The 21,886-nt window shown below is 45.0% G+C and overlaps 1 protein-coding gene across 6 annotated transcripts in view; it reads left to right on the top strand.

Annotated features, from left to right (window-relative positions):
- Positions 1 to 19,618, top strand: part of Atf1 (activating transcription factor 1) — a 43,907-nt gene extending 24,289 nt beyond the window's left edge. For 5 of the 6 annotated variants that reach the window (XM_028874578.2, XM_028874581.2, XM_037197363.1 and 2 more), the window contains 4 exons: positions 6,166 to 6,296; positions 11,367 to 11,546; positions 11,628 to 11,787; positions 18,222 to 19,618. In XM_028874578.2, the coding sequence (XP_028730411.1) occupies positions 6,166 to 6,296; positions 11,367 to 11,546; positions 11,628 to 11,787; positions 18,222 to 18,366 (616 nt within the window). In that variant the 3' untranslated portion in view covers positions 18,367 to 19,618. The remainder of the gene's footprint in view (positions 1 to 6,165; positions 6,297 to 11,366; positions 11,547 to 11,627; positions 11,788 to 18,221) is intronic. The other variant, XM_037197364.1, reaches the window with a different exon arrangement.
- Positions 19,619 to 21,886: the final 2,268 nt, after the last annotated feature.

The raw sequence follows: 21,886 nt of genomic DNA, 5'->3' as shown, positions 1-21,886 counted from the left end.
GGGCCTGTTATGAAAATGTTCTAGCAAGTAAGAGTTAGTCCTCTTGAAATAAATGGAAATAGAAACTCTGGGCAGACATGAGAGAAATGTAACAGAAGTAAAACTCAGATGTGTTCAAAAGGAGATTGGAGAGAAAAGAAAAAATCCATTTTGGAGACTAGTGAAAAGAGACAGGAAAGCTCTCTGGCACCTCTGAATCAAGGGTGCTTAGCCCCAGGGATAGAAGAAGGGTCTGACATTGAGAAGGGAACATCTGTTCTAAAGTTAGAGTGTGGTGACTAAAGACTGCATACCCCTGAGGGTAACTAAAGGCTGGACACACTGCACACGGGATAAGTGCATGGTGGTTGATTCTATCTTCACACCTTTTCTTCTAAAAGGCAAAGATGTGTGCGTGAATACATGTGTCACAGCTAACAAGTGAAAAGACAAGTAAGCAAATTGGTTAACACTAGCAGCCAGTGGAATAAAATGGTTTGGGGAGGCATCCACCAAACAACTGTACAAAGCACATTATTCATGTACCAAAGACACAGCTTTGCACTGAGTGTGGTAGTTCATCCCTATAAACCTAGACTTGTAAAGCTGGGGCAGGAGGATTACTTCTGAATTTGAGGCCGACATAGTCTATAGAGTAAGACCTGTTTCGAAAACAAACTGCTGAGTATGGTGACACAAGCAGGTAGTAGAGTTCTTGAATTTGAAGGCATCCTGGTTCCACACAGCTGCAGGCCAGCCAGGGTAGGGCCCTGTTTCAAAGGAAGAAAAAGGAAAAAGGAAATGCCACACCTGGGTTAGGACAAACCTATTTTTTTTTTTTATAGCACACTCAACATATATTTATTTATTAAGGAAAAGAGAGCTCTCAAGAAGAGGAATGCCCTTAGCAATTTAAAAGAACTGAAATCATATATGTTCTCATACTAGAATTAGACTAATAGAAATATAATAGGAAAATCTCCAAATAATTGGAAATTAAACTAAGAAACATTTCATTTGCCAAACAGGAAGTCTTTCTGTTTTTTGAGATGGGATTTCTCTGTGTATCCTTGTGTAGGTGGAGTTTTTCTAACTAGCTCTTACAATTTAAATAAACCCATTTCTATTCATTTATGTGCTGCCACGTGGCTTATGGCTGTTACCTTGTTTTTCTACAAGTCCTGCTCCCTGTGCATTTGGCTGGCAGCTCCACCCTTCTTCTTCCCAGTGTTCTCTGTCTCGCTCGCTCTCCTACCTATAACCTCTTCCTGCCTAGCTGTTGGCTAGTTGGCTCTTAATTAAACCAACGAGAGCAGCACACCTTCACAATGTGCAAAAGGATTATTTCACAGCACCCTGGATGTCCTAGAACTCACTCTGTAGACCAGGCTGGCTTCGAACTCATCACCTGCCTCTGCCTCCCGAGTGCTGGGACTAAAGGCACACTGCCTGGCTGCTAAACAGGAAGTCTTAAAGGAAGTTAGAATTGGGCTGGAGAAATGACTCAGCCGTTAAAGTCTAGGCTCACAACCAAAAATACAAGAGCTCGGTTCCCAGCACCCATGGCTCTCTCTCCAGCCACCAAAATTTTTTTTTTAAAAAAAGGAATTGTCTTGTTTTCATAGTATTTTTTTTTTTTTTTTTTTTTTTTTTTTTGAGACATGGTCTCACCATGTAGCACTGGCTGGTCTAGAACTTGGAGCAGTCCTCCTGCCTTAGCCTCTGGGGTGCTGAGATTACAAGTGTGAGCTGAGCTATAATGGCCAGCTTACATTTTAGTCTTCATCAGTTAAGAAACTTGTTAATACTGGGAATACACTTGGGTTGGTAGAGTGCTTGCCTGCCATACTCAGTCGCCAACACTGCATAAACCACACTGTAGTCCCAGCACTGCTCAGCAGGTACAATGGCCTGCGTCCAAGCCTGCCGACCTTGGTTCAGTCCCTGGGACCTGTATTGTGAGAGGGGAACCTATCCCCCTCTGGCACACACACATGCATAAAGACTAATACAAATGCTTTCAAAGAACCAGGCTGCTGACACACATTTGTAATCTGAGCTCTTGAGACGTGGAGACAGGAAGATCAGGAGTTGAAGATCATCCTTAACTAGGAAGAGAGTTCTGGGCAAAATGAGACTGTCTGGGAGTTGTGTCTGTGCAAAATATCAGATTTTGTGGGATGTAACTCAAAACATTAATTAGAGAAAGATTCACAGCATTAAACCCACCTGATTAGGGTACATACTTTCAATCCCAGCGTTTGAGAGGCAGGGGCGGGTGGATCTCTGAGTTGGAAGGCAGCCTTCCAACTGGTGAGTTCCAGCTGGCACTGTGTAGAAAGACCCTGTCTCAAGAAACCAAGATGGAGTATTCAGCTAGTTGTCATGGCCAAAATGAAGTTCAAAACCTTTGTGACTGAAGCAAGAACGGCTAACGGTATTTCAGTGCACCTCTCACACTTTAAGGAAGATCATGTCCTCCCCTCTTTCAAAGAGCTGAGACAGAAGTACAGTGTTCAATCTATTCCAAAGGATGAAGACGTGCAGGTTGTCTGAGGACTCTCAAAGGCTAGCAGATTGGCAAAGTGGTCCAACTGTACAGGAAGAACTATGCCATCTACAACGAGAAAGACTAATGGCACAACTGTCCGTGTGGGCATCCACCCAGCAAGGTGGTTATCACAGGCTAAAGCTGGACAGACTGCAAAAAGATCCCAGATAGGGAAGCCAAGTCTCGACAGTAGGAAAGGAGAAGGGCAAATACTGAATAAAATACAGTTAGTCTAGAATACATCATTATAATGATAAATGCCAAACAAAAGATTACTTAATCCCTTAAGACTTATTCTCTCTCTCTCTCTCTCTCTCTCCCCCCCCCCCCCCCCTTTTCAAGACAGGGTTTCTCTGTGTAACAGCTCTGACTGTCCTGGAACTTGCTCTGTAGACCAGGCTGGCCTTGAACTCAGAGATCCTGAGTGTTGGGATTAAAAGCATGCGCCACTACTGCCCAATTTTTTTTTGATGATTTATTTCATATGCATTGGTATTCTGCATGTAATATTTGTGTGAGGGAGTTGGGTCCCCTGGAATGGAGTTACAGACAGTAGTTGTGAGCTGCCATGTGGGTGCTGGGTATGGAACCCAGGTCCTTTGGAAGAGCAGCTAGTGCTCTTAACTGCTGAGTCATCTCTCCAAGTCCCCTAAGACTTTTTAAGAAGCACAACTCTCTACTAGAGCCCCATACCATGGTGTTTTTTATTTATCTGTCTGTCTGTCTGTCTATGTTTTTTTTTTGAGACAGGGTCTTACTGTGTATCTGTGACTGGCCTGGAACTCACAGGTCTGCCTGCCTCTGCCTCTGGGATTAAAGGTGTGCACCACTAAGGTCAGCTCAATTATTGTCCTTTTTAAAAATTTAACAGTTATTTATTGAGCCCTACACACCCAACTTTATGTGTGCTTGTGCACACACAAAACAAAGGAAAAGAGAAAGAGGCGGGGCAGTGGTGGTGGTGCACACCTTTAATCCCAGCACTTGGAAGGCAGAGGCAGGCAGATCTCTGACTTCCAGGACAGCCAGGGCTACACAGAGTTCCCCCAAGGAACCATTCCCTCTCCAGGCCAGCTCTCTTTGTGGATGAATAGGGAAGCTCCTTGATTTGCTTGCTTGTAACTCATTCACTTGAGGGGTTTTCCAGGAATTCCCGGCAGCTGGGCTGTGTTTCCAAGGTTTCCTTGCTGGGAAGGTTTCCTTACAGTCTCCTTCTGGAGTCCTGCTGACAGCTGTGTTTGGACAAGCAGTGGCTTCTCTGTTCTTTCTTGTATGTGGATCTGGGATAAGACTGGCTTACTAGGATTGAGTCAGACCCTCTGTTCCTTTCTCGGGACCCTGCCCTTGGTCCCGCCTTGTCTCAGAGCAGGCTTGTCCTTGCAGTGCCAGCTCTAGCAGACTGCCTCAGGAACAGGGAGGCACAGTTCCTTCCATCTTGTTAGTTACCGCTGTACACATGAACATTGCCATGTTGAACTAAGCTGAGGTGAGTGCTGGAGAATTAGTTCAGAGATCTGTCCTGTCCAGACAGCAGAACCTTCAGCTAAACTCTAGGATTCCAGAGTCAAGGTCACTTGAGGATGATTGACAGGGCAAGGAGTTTCTGGGATTTAAAGCCATTCCTAGCCACAGCTCTGACTGCATTGTGATGACTCAGACTCTGCTCTCTTGTGACTCTGAGATCTGTTTCAGCAGCTGGCTGAGTTTAAAGACTGCATGCTCCTCGCTCCCCTGGAGAATTCAAATGGGGTGATTCGATAGAGCACACTGAGCTGTATCGCTGCCTGGGGGGCCAGCCCTCAGCAGTGCAGAGCTCAGAGGGAATCCACAGAGTCTGTATGTACTAGACTTCTTTATCTGGGGTGGGGGTGGGGGGTTAAGGGAGAAAGACACACTCTCTTGATGGTTTCCTTCAGACCTTTATTCTTCTTCTGCATTTTCTATTCCTATTCTCATTCTTGATGTTTCCTTCTAACCCATTTTAACTCTCTATTCTTTTTCTTCCAGCTTATATACCCCAGCAAAATCTTTCAGGCAGTATAAAAATTACAGTTTGGTTACATTGTTTTTCAAGTGAATAATTACAATGAATACAAATAAAAAACAGCATGTTTTCCATATCCCTTAACATAATTAAACATTTTATGTATAACAGGTGAAAAACAAATTATCCCAAGAACCCACATACATTCATACCCAAGCAGCTTGTTATAGATTAACAGTGTATAAGCAAGCAAGATAGTCAGGCTATGTTTTGCAGTTACAAAGAAAGGGCCAATTACTTTATTACTTATCTTGAAAGGTAATCTTATAAGGAATCTTAAGGGAATCACAAATCTAAACTTTTATATATGAAAAAGAATCAGTCAGCTCTACTTTAAATCTTTATGATACATACCCAACAATAGTTTTTGTTTTGTTTTGTTTTTTCTCGAGACAGGGTTTCTCCGTGTAGTTTTGGTGCCTGTCCTGGAACTAGCTCTGTAGACCAGACTTGCCTCAAACTCACAGAGATCCACCTGCCTCTGCCTCTCCAGTGCTGGGATTAAAGGTGTGTGTCACCACTGCCCGGCCCCAACAATAGTTTTTATATCAGGAGACTGAGGGCAAAAATGGGTACAAGGAATTAATCATCACCTTTAGTCATCAACCAATCCTAGCAAGAAAAGTACATCAGCTAGTAATAATTGGGCTGCTTTGTTCTTGCTCCCTGACCTTAAAGAGTTCCTCACTCGCCGGGCGGTGGTGGCGCACGCCTTTAATCCCAGCACTCGGGAGGCAGAGGCAGGCGGATCTCTGTGAGTTCGAGGCCAGCCTGGGCTACCAAGTGAGTTCCAGGAAAGGCACAAAGCTACACAGAGAAACCCTGTCTCGAAAAAAAAAAAAAAAAAAAAAAGAGTTCCTCATTCAACTGTGTGTCTTGCTAAAACTTTGATTGTCTCTTGGTTTTTTTTTACCTCAAAGCTGTTGGACTTTTTAATCACCAAAACTCTATTTAGACTAGCATTATTGTTATCAATTAGACAGTACAGCTTAGGAAGAAATCATCATAATAATCCACAGGTAAAAATGCCCAGTAGAACGGATGTATCCAAGAGATAAACACACCACATTACAGGCAATGGGGATCTCCCGACACCCATTCACACCATGCCAGATACCAGAGGAAGATACAACAGACATGGGAAGGCACAGCAGAAGCTAAAGACATCCAAGAGTCTGTGTTCTCGGGGCCTTGCCTCTCTGAGATGGACCCATCAGGGAGTCCCCTCCTGGTGGGCTGACACCTGAAGTCAACTGCCACCTATCCGCCGCCCCTCTGACACGGCCACCGGCAGGGCTGACGTAGAAATACTGACTTCTGCTTTTGGTTATCTCTGCTCTGTCTTTGAGACAGTTCATTTCAAATTCCTGATCGAAGTTATCCTCCTGCCTCTGCCTGCCAAACTGAGACTAAAGGCATATAGCACCACACCCAGTTAGATATTGCACTTTTAACCTGGACAGGGGTGGTAGCTCCTGTAATGCCAGCACTTGGGAGCCTGGGTGGGTAGTGAGGCTACCGTCACACAGAGGGCGGGCAGGAGAGACTGTCTTTGTAAGGCACTGTCATTAACAGTTTTGTTTTTTAACAGGAAAATTTTGAAAGACCTTTCTTCTGAAGATACACGGGGCAGAAAAGGAGACGGAGAAAGTCCTTGTATTTCTGCTGTCACGTCTATGTCTGTTCCAACCCCCATCTATCAGACCAGCAGCGGACAATACAGTATGTATAGACTTGTTCCCGTGTGTGGTAGACACACAACTGACCTGTGGAAAGACATGTCTACAGAAAGACTGCCATTAGTAATGCACGTGTGCTTCAGCAACTTTGTGAGATAGGAGTTGACCGTGGGCGAAGGAATAGAGATTTAGAAAGGTAGATAGGTTTCCCCTGGTGTGGTGGCAAGGCCCCTTATCCTATCAGTTGGGATACTGAAGTTCAAGGCCAGCCAGGACTCCATAGTCCCTGGCCAGTCACTGTGTAATGAGACTGCCTCAAAGAACAGTCTCTCCTGTGTACATGCTGCACCCCATTAGATATTGTCTCTAATGTCAATAGCTTGTAAGTAATGGAGCCAGGATTCGGTTCCATCTGTCTGGTTCTAGAGATAGTTTGTGGAGAGGGGAAATCCTATGTACAAGTGCTCTTTGGGCCCCTTATGTCTGGGACCTTAATAATGCTGGTGGAAATTAATATTCTGTATTAGAAGATTAAACAGGAAAGTTGTGTTTTCCGTTTGAGGTTAAGGATGAAAAAGAACTAAGACTGTGATGCAGTGGTAGCATGCACCATGCGCAATGCTGGGCTGTCAGTGTAGAGAACCAAGCTGCTGGCTGTGGTGTGACTCCCAGCTAGGGACTAGTGAGGGTGGAAGGGGAGTCACAGAAGACCCCAGCCAGTGTTGAGTCTGGAACTTGTACTGTGCTCACACTCGTGTTCTGCCTAATCATTTAGGAAATGAAGTTCTTTCATTTGTTAAAATGACATTTAACAAAGTTAACAGATATAATGAACTCTATGTGGCTCTGGCTGGCCTGGAACTAACAGAGACCAGCCTTCCTCTGCCTCTGAAATTAAAGGTGTGTGCTCCCACACCCAATGCTTCTAAGCATACTTATATGTCTTTTGTAATATTGGGCTTAGGCGGATCTCTGTGAGTTCGAGGCCAGCCTGGTCTCCAAAGCGAGTTCCAGGAAAGGCACAAAGCTACACAGAGAAACTCTGTCTCAAAAAACAAACAAACAAAAAATAATAGTAATATTGGGCTTATGCTTTTCCATCTAGATTTCTCCATATTTTCTTATTAAATTGTTGGCACACCTTAAGATTATCTTAGTGGTGGAACTCAGGAAGGTATTCCAGCTCCTCCCCTTATAGCACCCGCTCAGCTCATGAGTGATGCCAATTACATGTAAGCTTTTCTCCTCAATTTTCCTGGCCAGTCGTCTGTCTCAATCACTTTGGGAGTTTTGATAAATGTTGATGTGTAAGACCACTCACAAGTCTGCTTGGCAGTCCATGTGTAGCTGGACAGTGAAGTGCTTGACTGCCTACCATATACAGTCTGAGGGTCAATTCCCAGCACCAAAGAGAAAATGCTAGTAAGTCTGACTGGCCCCTTGGTAAAATGCCTGTCCCAGTTGACCCCTCTTCAGCCCCTCTAACCACTCAGCTCTTCCTTCCTACATCTCTGCATCGAGCCTGGCTCCTGTTATTACCTTAATTTTCTTTTCCGTGCTTTAGCCAAAGTTACTTATTTAAAGGATCAACTAAACTGGGCATGGTGACCCACTCCTATAATCCCAACTTAGGAAGGCAGAGGCAGGAGGTTCAGGAGTTCAAGATCATTATTGGTTGGTTATATAGCAGGTTCAGGGCCAGCCTAGGTTAAAGAAGGCCGTCTAAGACCAAATCAAATTGTATCAGGATTAAATTGTCAAATAAGACTCTTGCTCCAGGCCCTGCAGTGGCTTCTTTTCCACCTAGGGTAGTAGTGTCCCAGGCCTAAGGACTGTACTCAGTTTATGGCCACAGACTTCTGTGTACCTCCAGCCCACACAGCACGTTTTAATTCTTCAGGTCTTTGAGGTTGTCATCCCGGGTTGGCCATTTCCTCACACAGGTAGTCTCATGCTAACCTCATTCCTCTGTTTAAGCATCAACTTAAAGGGACAACATTTTTTTTAAGGCTGACTTTATTTGTGTTGTCTTTCTGTGTGCATAGGTCTATGCACACAAAGAGAGGAAGTCGGGTGTACTCTTGAATACCACCTCTTCCTGTGAGCCAGGGTCTCTCCCTAAACGTGACATAGATGGCAAGCTCCAGCAATCCCCGTTGCCACACCTCTTTAGAACTAGAGGTGTGCATTGGACACCCGACTTCCTCCGGGAGCTCGGCTCTTGAACTCTGGTGTTCCTGATTGCAGCCAGCACTCGACCAGGGGGCCGTTTCTCCAGCTGTGGGACCACTCCTTAAAATACAGTCCCCGTGCACGCTCTGGAGTCCTGGACACGTGGCTGCAGACGTGACAGTGGCGGCTGACACTGGCTTACCTAAAGCCGAGTGTGCTCATCTACGAACACTTGTTTCACTGGCACCACCAACCCACAGACTACTAAAGGCAGCAGCGCAGAAAAGGAAGCTTGGGCAGAGATTCCAGGCGGGGAGTGTAATAAGTCCACCCCCAGACTGGTGTTTGGGGCGGTAGAGTCCAGTAGGACTTCTGTGTGTGGTGGCAATGTGTACAGTGTTCGGGACAGATAGTCAGGGCTTGAAATGGGACTGGAGTTCTTTAATTTTATATGGTGGCTACATGAGGCTGGTGGCTACTGTATTGAATAGTGCAGCTTTAGAATAAATAGGACAGGTAAATAAATACACATGGTAAATTAAAAGAGGGCATGTTGCAAAAAGAAAAAGTACATTGTTGCTTATATCTGATAGCCAAACACAATCATCGGCAGCTCTAAGTATTCCATACACATATTTGATAAATGTTACTATCAGTCCATTTGAGAAGGCTCGGACAGGTGTATACCAGAGGTGGTGGGTACTTCAAGGTATAGAGAGCAGTCACCTCTATCCTACAGTAAATAAATTAGAACGGATGATGAGACTGTTAAAGATTTTTGAGAGCGAGAATGAGTATCTGTTGCACAGAGAAGAAATTGAGAAAACTTGCAACTATTATTTCAAAAGGACCCTCTATCTGAAATAGCATTCTTATCTGTGTGCATATGGTAGAGTTAAGTAGGAGCTTCTGGAAAGTCATTTCAGTTATAACACTCCAGTACAGATAGCTAGGTTGTGACTTCCAGGTAGCCAAAGTCTGAAAGGGGAACAGTACTTAGTGTAGATGTAACCAACCATCTTATTAAATAAGAAACACAGAACCAATGTAAAGAAGAAAGCCAAGAGGTCAGAGCTCAGAGCTAAAATCTTACCCTTCCTCCTGCGGTGCTCCTAGCTCTCCGAAAGAGACCTACTTCCTGTGTGTCTGTCTTTACATAGTCTTTCTGTTCTGCCTTCTCATTGGTTGTAAACCCAGACACGTGACTGCCTCATCACTGTCTGTATGTACAGCCCCCCAGGTCTTAAAGGCGTGTATCTCCTCCAATGCTGGCTGTATCCCTGAACACACAGAGATCTACCTAGCTCTTCTACCAAGTGCTGGGATTAAAGGCGTGCACCACCACCGCCACGTTCTTGCTATGGCTCTAATAGCTCTTACCCCCAGGCAACTTTATTTATTAACATACAATCAAAATCACATTTTAGTACAAATAAAATACCACCGTAACTTAGTTTTGATGTGAAAAGGCACAGGCATGAGGTTTTGAGTTCTGATACAGATTTATAGGGCATCTGTTTGGTCCCGTCTCTTGGGTGTGTCACTTAAGAGAGCAGGCACATAGGTGTGATTCAGTGAAAATGTCTGCGGTCCAATACTGTGGTCCACAAGTGGCTTTCTGATGACTTTATTTTTACTAGGTAGTGAATGAATACATTACATTTTTTTTTTTTTAATTGTTGATGGTTGGTTGGTTTTTTCTTTTTCTTTTTTTTTTTTTTTTGGTTTTTCGAGACAGGGTTTCTCTGTGTAGCTTTGCGCCTTTCCTGGAGCTCACTTGGTAGCCCAGGCTGGCCTCAAACTCACAGAGATCCGCCTGGCTCTGCCTCCCGAGTGCTGGGATTAAAGGCGTGCGCCACCAACGCCCGGCTGGTTTTTTCTTTTCTTATTTGAGGGGTGTTTTTCGAAATGGTTTCTCTGTGTAGTCCTTGCCATCCTGGAACTCACTCTGTAGACCAGACTGGCCTCCAACTCAGAGATCACCTGCTTCTGCCTCTGGAGTGCTGGGATTAAAGGTGTGATCCACCACATACACCTGGCTACATTGTTTATCACTTAAGTAGTGACCTGTAAACCAGAGTCTGCAGTAGAAAGAGCTGAAAACATGAGTGAGACCTGATCTAGGCTAACAGCACCTGTTCAAAAATACTTTTCAAGGGGCTGGGGAAATGGCTCAGAAGTCAAGAACATATACTGCTCTGAACACAATCTTCTGAATTCTCCACTTCTTAAATGCCCATGCTAGCCTATTATGGTCTTGAACTCATGATCGTACCTCCTGAGTGCTGGAATTACAGGTGTGTCACCATGTCCAGGTTCAGATAAAACCCTAAAATGTTTGTTTATTTGCCCCCATCCCAAGGGAAAAAAGTTAGCCATTAGAACAAGCATGGTAATATAACATGCCTTCTTGGCCATATAGTTTGAGCACAGCCTAGGCTACATGAGATAACTCTCTCAAAAATAAATCCTTAGCCATTAGCTCTCTCATTAATGCCCTAGAAATTTCTGTGGCAACATTAGCATGTTTCATTAACATGAAATGTCCATGAATTCCAAAATATGCTATTTTTATGATTCATTGTGTATTATTATACTGCCTGAGACTAAATCTCAGGTAGTATGTCTAAACTATAAAATTTTATGAAGACATTACTACATCAAGAGTAGTCAGTGATTTTGCCAAGTAGAACTACATTCAGACCTATTCTTTATTTATTTATGTAATTTTGGATTTTCAAGAAAGGGTTTCTCTGACTCTTCTGAAACTGGCTCTATAGACCAGGCTGGCCTCAAACTCACAGAGATCTACCTGCCTCTGCTGGGATTAAAAGCGTGCACCACCACGGCCTGCCTTCAAACCTACTTAAATGTTTAGTTTTTATTCCCTTCTTTGAATTACTGTATAGCCTTATAACTAATTTTTTCTGTTTGGTTAAAGTTGCCATTGCCCCAAACGGAGCCTTACAGTTGGCCAGTCCAGGCACAGATGGAGTACAGGGACTACAGACATTAGCCATGACAAATTCCAGCAGTACTCAGCAAGGTACAATCCTCCAGTACGCACAGACTTCGGATGGACAGCAAATACTCGTCCCGAGCAACCAGGTGGTCGTACAGAGTAAGTGTGCTCCTTATCTGCAGACGTGTCCACGTCCTTTCTGGGGCACTTCATGAATAACTCACTGTTTTGGCTCCACAGCTGCATCGGGAGACATGCAGACTTACCAGATCCGAACCACACCGTCCGCTACTTCACTGCCACAGACTGTGGTGATGACTTCTCCTGTGACTCTTACATCTCAGACAACAAAGACCGACGACCCCCAACTCAAAAGGGAAATACGGCTGATGAAAAACAGGTAGGCCAGTTTCCAGAGTGGTTAAGGTTCTCCACATCTCAACGCAGTCACATGACCTAACTGGGTAATCAGAAAGGAGGTTTGGGTCAGCGTTGTACTGTGTTATGTCTAGTTCATTCCCAGGGGATCAGTGAGTTCATCTGTGAGTCTCTGCAGGAAATGGCCTGTCACCTAGAGTTCTTTAGTTTGACTACAGCCTTTCAAATGACCTTGTGTAGTGCTGGAGAGATGCTTCTCTGATAAAGAGCAGCTCAGAGCAGTGACTGCTCTTCCAGAAGACCCAGATTCAATTCCCAGCACCCACATGGTAGCTCCTAACTCCAATTGCAGGGGACCTTACATCTGATGTGGCGTCTGTGGGCAGTGCACACGTGTACAGTCATACATGCAGGCAAAACACCTAAAGTTGAAATAGCATTGTTAAGCAAAGCTATTCAGCATTTCCTTGTTAAGCATACCCTAGAGATCCTGGGCTGTGGTTCTAGCACAGCAAATGCCAAAGTAAGCAAGCCACACAAGGTCCACATCGTGAGTGCGCTGAGAAGATAAGATACATGCTGTAATTTGTCAAGCTGACACCTTGCTAAACAGTACCAACATCACCTGAGCCTCTAACGTGTGGCAGCCAGCCCCACCCCCACCCCCACCCCCGGGTGTAGCGGCTGCTGTTGATGACGCTGCTGCTTGCTGAAAGCTGGTGTGGAGAGCGGTGACATGTGACACTTCCTTTCCCTAATCGTTTCTCTGTGCCATGTTACGCTGGTGGAGCATTTTCCCCAAAGTAGAACATCTTCCAAACTAGAATTGGTCACCTCAGACCCTGCCTCCACCGTCCGCCAAGCTAAAAGTCCATGTAGAGTCGTGAGTCCTGTGTCATTTCTCGCCTCCTCCTCCAGTGGAAACAGCTTGTCTGTCAGAGGTTTTAATTTTACCAAACGACGGTGGTAGGGGCTGGAAACCTAGCTTTAGCAGTTAGGAGGACACACCACTTTTTTGTTTGGTTTTGTTTTTTCAGACATGGCCTCATGATGTGTTGGGCCTAGCTGTCCCAGAACTCACAGAGCTCTACCTGCCTCTGCCTCCCAAGTGCTGAGATTTAAGGTGTGCGCCACCAACCCAGCTGTTCTTTTAGAGGATCCAAGTGTCATGCCCAGCATCCATGTTGGATGGATGTAACTCCAGCTCCAGGGGATTTGACACCTTCTGGCCTCTGAGTACCTGCGTGCAAACAAGAGAGCTTGTAGCAGTGTCGTCACATCTTCAGACTCTACCTCGTTTGGTTCTGTTCCCTTGAGTTTGATGTTTTGTTTCTATTTTTGATGTTGAGAATCAAAAACTCAAAACTTCCCATGTGCTAGGCAAGCACCCCTGTCACTGAGCTGTACCCACCAGTCCTTAGAACAGTGGTTCTTAGAACAATGGTTCTTAGAACAGTGGTTCTCAACCTGTGGGTCGTGACCGCTGGGGTTCAAACAGCCCTTTCACAGGAGTCCCCAAGACCGTTGGAAAACAGTTATTTACAGTAGCAAAACTACAGTTAAGGAAGTAGCAATTGAAATAATTTTATGTTTGGGGGTCACCACCACATGAACTGTATATTAAAGGTTCACAGCATCAGAAAGGTTAAGATCCTTTGCTTTATAGGAATCTACAACTAAGTTTCTGAAGCCCTTTGAACCTCTCTCACAAGGGGTGGGATGAACTCTCAGCTCCTCTTGTTCGTTTTTCCAGAGAAGGTTTCTCTCTGTAGTCTTGGCTGTCCTGGAACTCACTCTGTAGCCCTGGCTGGCCTCGAACTCACAGAGATCCGCCTGCCTCTGCCTCCCGAGTGCTGGGATTAAAGGCGTGCACCCCCACTGCTCAGAGTTTTTGTTTCACTTTTGTGTGTGGAGACGCTCATAATGTCAGAGGCTTTGAGATGCTGGGGGCTGGGTCCAGCTCTGCTCTTACAGCTGAGCCACCTCTCCAGCCTTGCTACTTTCTTTTTTCTCAAACGTGTATGGATATTTTCTGTGAGTATGTCTGTGCCTGGCACCCACAAAGGCCAGAAGAGGGTGTCAGATCCCCTGGAACTGAAATTATAGATGGTTGTGAGCCGCCAGTGGGTGCTAGAAATTGAACCTGGGGTCCTCTGCAAAGAGCAGCCAGTGTTTTTTGTTCGTGTGGGTTTTGGGTTTATTTTATTGTTTTTATGTGTGTGCTTTTGTCTGCATGTATGTATGTACAGTACATGCATGTCTGGTCCCCACAGAGATCAGAAGAGGGCATTGGGTCCTCTTGGACTGGAGTTATATAGACAGATGTAAGCTGTGGATGCTGGAATCAAACCTGAGTCACCAGGAAGAGTAACAAGTGCTCTTAACCACTGAGCCACCTCTCCTGCACCCAGTGTTTGACTTTCATAGACCTACCTCTGTGTACTTCTCACCTCTCTCTTACCCTTCCAGATTAAAGAGATTCAGTGCCTTCTCTAGAGTAGACCTTGGATTACGGGGACCTTACGGCTGCTTTGATCTGGGCAACCACAGACACTTTCAGCCTTTCATCTTCTGGCTGACAAGCTCGCTGGAGTCGCCCTTTCATTCAGTGTAGCTGGCTGGCTGGCAGGTCTTGCTCTGGCCTGACTTAGCTTTCACCAAGCATGAAGGTCACTATAGGGTTATAAGAGGCCTGACTTCCATATACATCTTCAAGGAGAGAGTCAGAGACAGGAAGAGCCATTTGAAGAGTCAAAATACACAATACATTTCTAAGAACTTACCATCTTCAGTGGGCAGTTTGTGACTCCAGCAGATGGTTAAAATGGAAGCATCAGGGGCTGGAGAGATGGCTCAGAACCATCTGTGAGGAGATCTGGGGCCCTCTGGTATACCTCAATAAAAAAGGTAAATCACAGATGAAGATGGTTCAGCAGACACAGGCTCTGGTCTGGAAGCCTAGTGACCTGAAGGTGGGGGGAGGAGCCAGCTCCACACAGCTGTCCTTGGACCTCGTGCCTGTGCGCACGGTGGCACTTAACTCAATCACCGTGAACATGTACCTCTTTCTTAAATACATATATTGTTTTCATTTGTCTGTGTAGCCCGTGCTAGCTTGGAACTGGCTGGGTAGCCAACAATGACTTTGTGATCTTGTTCCCACTCCTGAGTCCTAGGACTGTCAGACTCCACCAAGCGGAGTCTTGTGTGGTGCTGAGGGTCAAGCCCAGGGCGTCGTACTTGCCAGACAAGCACTCCATCAATTGAGCCATGCCCCCATCCCCTTAAATACATTTAGACATATTACTACATTCACTTTAATATATCAGGCATGAAAACTTGCTTTTTGGAGAAAATGCATATATAACGGGTAACTTTATGTACTGTGTGCAAGAGGAGAACAGGGACCCAGAAACGAGGAATGACAGCGGAAGCCGAGTCACAGATGGAGGGGGTTTAAAACGTAACAGCAGGGATTGCTATCATTTGCTTGTGTCTCTATGAATGAGTTTGGTAAAAAGACGAACTGTTTTGGAGGTTCCAAGAGATGAAGAGATAAATGAAGTGCATATGTAAATAGAAGAAAATTGATAAGAGCTATATCTAGAAACTCCAAGGAAGGGTCTTAAAAAGTTAGAGTGCTTGTTCCACATGTGCAAAGCTTGGTTTGATCCCCAGTGTCACACACAACCAGGTGTGGCGCAGGCAGGAGGTGGAGGTAAAATTCAAGACGTTCAGGGGAGGTTGGAGGCCAGCCTGGGTTACATGAGACCCTGTCTCAAAAAAGATGGGGGTTTACTTCTCACAAGATGACCAGCTATGTACAGTTTTTAAAGATTGAAACGTCTGAGCTGCCTCTTTAAAGTGAGTGGAACCTGTAGGAAAGAAACCAAGAATCTGGTGGGGTTAGTGATGAACTAGACCCTCAGGGTTTCTCTGTGCAGCTGTGCCTGTCCTGGAGCTCACTCTGTAGACCAGGCTAACCTTGAACTCAGAGATCCACCTTTTTCTGCCTCCTGGTGATTGGGATTAAAGGCGTGCGCCACCCCATCCAGCTGAAATTCATGTCTTACCTAGTTTTGATACGCTGAAGAGATGGGAACAGTCTTGGCGTTGCTGTGCTGGGGCACTGCATAGGTTACATTTCATGAGGTGGTCACTACACTCAAAGCTAGAAATGTCACTTAAATGAGTTCTTGTCTTGCACAGTTCCCCAGAGCCCTGGAGGAAAGCACTTGATACAGCTCCGACAAATTTCAGACGTTGAACTCTAACAAACACTTATACAGAGAGGTGGGATGGGGTCGGGGGAATTAACTAGTCCTGCCTTGTGTCCAGAAGGTCAGCCCTTGGGAGGTGGTCAGCCTGAGCCACAAAAGGAGACTGTAACTCATCCCACTCTGCAGAGCAAGAAAAAAGAAGAGCTTTAGGCCTGGCACATGCTGTGTTCTTGAAAACCAACTGGCACTACATAGCTCAACTTTGACCAAAACAAAAAAACAAACAAACAAAAAAAAAAAACCACTTTTAATGTATAAGGTGTGAGATTTAAGACTTTAATATAACTATACATAATTTTATAGCCTGAGTATAGGAAAGGATTTCCAAAACAAGATAGCTTTCAGGGAAATCGTGTAGTTATTAATGAATGTGACCTCATTAAAATGAGAACTTTTGAGCTGGTCATTGCGGCACACACCTTCAATCTCAGCACTTGAGAGGTGGAGGCAAGATTGGGAGTTCAAGGCCATGCTCAGCTACATGACACTCATAAAACCAAAGGGAAAAAAGTTAGAAAGACAGCTTGGTGGTTTAGAGCACTGGCAGCTCATAACCATCTGTCACTGTAGTCCATGAGGATCCTCCAAGGGCACCAGGACACAGGTGGTGCACAGACAGACATGCAGGTAAGACACCCATACACATAATTTTCTTTATTTTTGGTGATTTTTAAGACAGGGTCTCACTGTTTAGTTCTGACTGTCCTGAAACTCACCAACATTTGCCACTATGCCCAGCAAATAATAATTTAAATTACTGGGCAAACTATTAAAAATACCAGATGTGAAATTGGGGAGTAGGAAAGTAGAAAAATAGGTATGAGGTTGGTGTGTATAATGAACAGAGAAGTCTTAAGAAATTACAAGACGATGCTCTGGCTCGGCACAAATGGGCGGAGCAGCTCCAGAGGCTGCACACCAGGAAAGACTAAGGCACATGTCATGGGCCTTCCCAACAGGGAGGCTTCCTAGGCAGAGGTCAGAGCTGCTCTCCCTCCATGTGAGGAGGAGAGAAGCATTCCCAACACATTAGACCCACAGTTCCGTATGACGGAATGCCGTCACAGTTCTCCTGATCAAGAAGAACGCTTGCACTTTATGTAAGGGACCTGTAGTAGATACAGCAGAGACCTAAAGAGGAGGAACACAGTCACCTGTACAGAAGAAATTGCTCCAATTGCTCCAGACCTTGTGTGTGCATTGGGGGATCTGAACTGAACCCTGGACGGAGGAGCCTCTCCAGGGACTGAGGTGTTAGCACGGGGAGGCCAGGGCCTCTGCATTCCTGAGATACCCGGGCCGGGCCGGGGAGCTCCAGTGAGACACTGAGAAGGGATGGATACGTGTCACTGGATGCCACTTCTGAGTTGGAGATGGTGGGGGCTGGAGAGATGGCTCAGTGGTTAAGAGCACTGACTGTTCTTCCAGAGGACCTGGCCCCCTCTTAGGCCTCCATGAGCACTTTCAAGCTCATACACAGAAAAGAAATCTCAAAAAAACTAAAAAATACATAAAATCTTTTTTAAAAAGTTTGTGGGGAGCCATACAGGATAGTATCCTGAGCAGCCTGAACTACATGAGAGTCTCTAGAAACGAGAAAAGACTGTGGTGAAGACATGTGTCTGTAATTGCCACAATCAAGAGGCTGAGGCAGGTGGTCTTCAGAACTTAGGTCTAGCCTAGGCTACAGAGCAAAAGCTTGTCCAGAAAAGGCAATAATTAGGAGCTGACTCAAACATTCGGACTGGGTGACAGGATAGCGATGGCCTGGTGGAGAGCTGACCAGGAGGGTGAAGGCTTCTAGGGCAATGGAGTTGTGTCTCAAGTACAAGTGTTTACCAAATTATTACTGTGTGTGTGTGTGTGTGTGTGTGTGTGTGTGTGTGTGTGTGTGTGTGTGTGTAAAAGCCAGGTGTCTGAGACCTCCCTCACCCCCAATGGAGTTAGAGCTACCCAACATGGGACTAACCTTTGCCAGAACAACACGTGCTCGTAACTGCTGAGTCACCTGTCTCCTCCTAGGTGACATCTTAGTTTTTCAAATGGGAGTCGGGTGGTGGCACATGCTTAGAATCCCAGCATTGAGAAGAGGATGAGGCAGGGGCAGCAAGAGTTGAGGCCAGCTTGGGCTGCACAGTGAGACCGTATCCACTAATGTCTGTGTGCTTGTGTCTAGAGAAGCCGCTCGAGAGTGCCGCAGGAAGAAGAAGGAGTACGTGAAGTGCCTGGAGAACCGCGTCGCCGTTCTGGAAAACCAGAACAAGACTCTGATCGAAGAGCTAAAGACTTTGAAGGATCTTTATTCTCATAAAAGTGTTTGATTCTTAAAGAGAAAGTATTTTCATGGACTTGCTTTAAAATGAGGTGGATTTCTTTTTAGTGGAGTTTTATAAATTCAGAGGTCAAAGAAGCTATTTGTATTAGGTTTTTACAGTGCGCAGCTTGACAGAGGGTAAGTGGAGATAGATGAGCAGGAGGAAGCTGCTGGCAGGACTGGAAGGTCCGGGAAGTGCTCCAGGAAATGGACTGCAGCAAGGAGACTTAGACGGCGTCCAGCCAGAGGCGGCGGCGGGCGGCGGCAGGCAGCGGCGGCGGCGGCAGCCCTGGTGAAGAACCCGCTCCCTCTCAGTTTGTGTTCTTACTGTTTGTTTCCAAGATTTGCCTTTTCATTTGTGTGTGTGAGTGTGTGTGTGTTTGATTCCTGCCAATAAATTCTCAATTACAAATGTAAAAGAAAGCATAACACGTTACTAAGTGTGTAAATTATGTGGTCTGATTGTTAGTTGTCATATTGTCAGGTGTGTTGAATGAGTTTTAATAGTTGCTTTTGTTGGACTTGAGGGGTTTTGATAAGTGTTCTAACAGGCGAAGGGCACAGAATCTGAAGATGGTGATTTGTAACATTTTTATCAGAATGGAAAATTTGACAGTTTTAAATAGTTGATTTTTGCTTCCGGAAGGTAAGGGCGATTTTTCACAAGAATATAATAATTTTGTTTTAATTCTCTAATCCTGTATGCAGTTGAAGAGCATTACTCTTTCGTGCTTTAACAGAATGAAGTGTTTACAAATGCCCTTAAAATCTTTTCAATAACCTGAAGATGTACACCAAAGCTTCCCGAGAGGGTTTATAATCATCTTACTGTAGGTTTGTCAGGTTCTAAAGTAGTTACCAAGGCAACTTGCCTTGAGACTATTTTGTAATGTAGCCAAGGGTACCTTTATAAGAAAAGGGACTGCCAATATATTTTTATAGTGAATCTTTATAAATTCTAATGTCGAGTTTTTAATGATTATTTTAAATGTTTATATATAGTTTGTTTAGTAAAAAAAAATTGTATCTCAAATTACCATTTTTTATATTATGAGAAGAGTAAAGTTTTCAATTGGCTGATATTGAATTGTACTTTTTCTATGAAGTTTATCTAAAGTTCAAGCTGTGGTCAGTACACCAGTGTTTAACCTCTGTATTCTAATCTGTATACACTTTGAAACTGTACTGCAAAACTGTTGTGTGCCTATATAGTATATTTCATATGGTCTATGAAATTAAAGAACATTTGATAAGAGTAAGTTTGCTGAATGCAAAATACAATGTTTGACATATGAACATCACCCTATCAAAGTTGAAGAATTCAGAAGTCTATTCTAGATTGGCCCTATCCCCAGATCTTAGGGACTGTGGTATAGGAGAAGCTTAGGACACATCTACCCGCTGTCCCCGTCATTCCTGGAGCTAGACTGTGTCACTGCCCTTTGATTAGTTTGTTGCAGTCATAGACATTAGAAATTAAATCTCTTTGCCATTTCTTGATTGAGGTCCTTTTTCTCCCAAGTTGTTGGCATTCTATGTAGTTATTTTCTGTCTTGAGCTCATTCCTGATATAACATGTGTCAACATAAATAAGTTACTGTAAGTCAAGGTGACTTACATACACATGTACTCAGAGTATTCTGTGTAGATGTGTGCCACACACTCAGGTCCTGGTGGGCAGGAGAAGAGGACAGGAACTAAGTCGCTGTCCCACTCCTCTGAGCTCACGCCCTTGAGGGTACTGCTTGCTAAGGTTAGTTACATCAGCATGAGTGACTAGGATACAAACCTAAACCCAGTGTAGTGCCAGATGTGGTGCGCACCTGTAACCTCAGCTGACCAAGGGGCTGAAGCAGGAAGATCGAGAATTTGAGGAGGCCAAGCATGGTGGCGCACACCTTTAATCCCAGCAGAGGCAGGCAGATCTAAAGAGTAAATTCCAGCCAGGTGGCAGTGGTACACGCCTTTAATCCCAGCATTTGGGAGGCAGAGCCAACCTGGGCTACAGAGCAAGATCCAGGACAGGAACCAAAAGCTACACAGAGAAACCCTGTCTCGAAAAATAAAACAAAAAAGTAAATTCCAGGGCAGAGAAACCCTGGGGGGATGGGGGGGGCGGTAAACTATGACCTATAAATCAATTCCGTCTCAGAACCAAAGGAGAAAACTGACTCCCAGAAGTTGTCCAGTGGCCGTCTGGGTGATGTGGCATGCACCTGTATTGACACACACCTTATACATGGACACTAATGCATTTATTTAAAAAAAATTGCAATCCCACGGTTTAGCGCACACCTTCAATAAACTCCAGGGGACACTGTTGCACCTCCATCGGAGGATGCCTCGTAATATTTGATGAGGTCTGAGTTCAAACTCAAGTGGACACAGAAAAATTTGATATTCTGCCCCTAAATCACACAGTAAATAACCAAACTAATGTTAAATTCTAAGCTGAGTCAGCCTCAGAATGTGTGGTCTTGGTCATGAGGATGTGTCCCTTCTCACCAATGGTTTTGAGGCAGAAAGGTTTGCTTAAAACTAGCTTCAAAGCCTACTTAAATGTGTCCACTAGATGGCGACACTGCTTTACACGCAGTTCTACCAACTTCAGGATGGCAGAGGCCAGCGTGACGACCCGGCAGATGAAGGCCAAGCCTGATGCCCTGAGCTCAGGCCCCAGGACCCACACTGTGGCATGCACGTACGCACAGGAACACACATGAAAATGTCATAAAACAGCAAATTTTTGTACATCAGGACAAATAATACTTTGTATCTTGAGATCTGGAGGGATAGTGTACATACAAGATTCCCCCACAATCCCTTTCTTACTCCTTGAGTTCTTTTCTACAAGGAGGCAGCTGATTGATGAGTTTAGTGTGTCCATGAAGTGTGTGTGTATTCACTACATATACTCATAGATAAGGCAGGCTGAGACATGAGTTCCAGGCCAGTCTGGGCCCACTAGCAGAATCCTGTCTGAAAAACACAAGAGGTTGAGAATGGAGCCAGGAGGGGGTGGCTCACGTCTGTAATTCCAGCCTGGTCTACAGAGGGAGTTCCCAGAGCTGTTACACAGAAAACCCAATCTTGGAAAAACAGAAAAGGGCTGAGACGCTCAGCTGTCAGTGCTTGCCTGGTGGGCATAATGCCCAAGGTTCAATTCCCAGCCCCGCATAAATGTAGCATAGCGGCTTTAGTCACTGGAGATTGGGAATGGGAGGCCCGCCTGGACTGCGTGAAACCTGTTCTCAACACGTGGGTCACGACCCCTTCAGGAGTCAAATGACCCTTTCTCAGGGGTCACCTAACATTATCTGCAAACATAAATTTACATTACAGTCCATAACAGTAGCAAAACTGCAGGTATGGCAGAGCCACACAGTAACTGTGGCTGGGGGTCACCATGAGGACCTGTGTTCAAGACGCAGCATCAGGAGGGCTGAGGGCGCTGTTCTAGATTAACTGAACACTTCTGTCATTCTATAGTTGCCAAAAAATAAAACCCAGGGTGGGAGGCTGAGCAG

Source organism: Peromyscus leucopus, chromosome 20 (genome assembly GCF_004664715.2).
Source record: "Peromyscus leucopus breed LL Stock chromosome 20, UCI_PerLeu_2.1, whole genome shotgun sequence".
Classification (NCBI taxonomy): domain Eukaryota; kingdom Metazoa; phylum Chordata; class Mammalia; order Rodentia; family Cricetidae; genus Peromyscus; species Peromyscus leucopus.
This window is presented reverse-complemented; position numbering and strand designations above follow the sequence as displayed.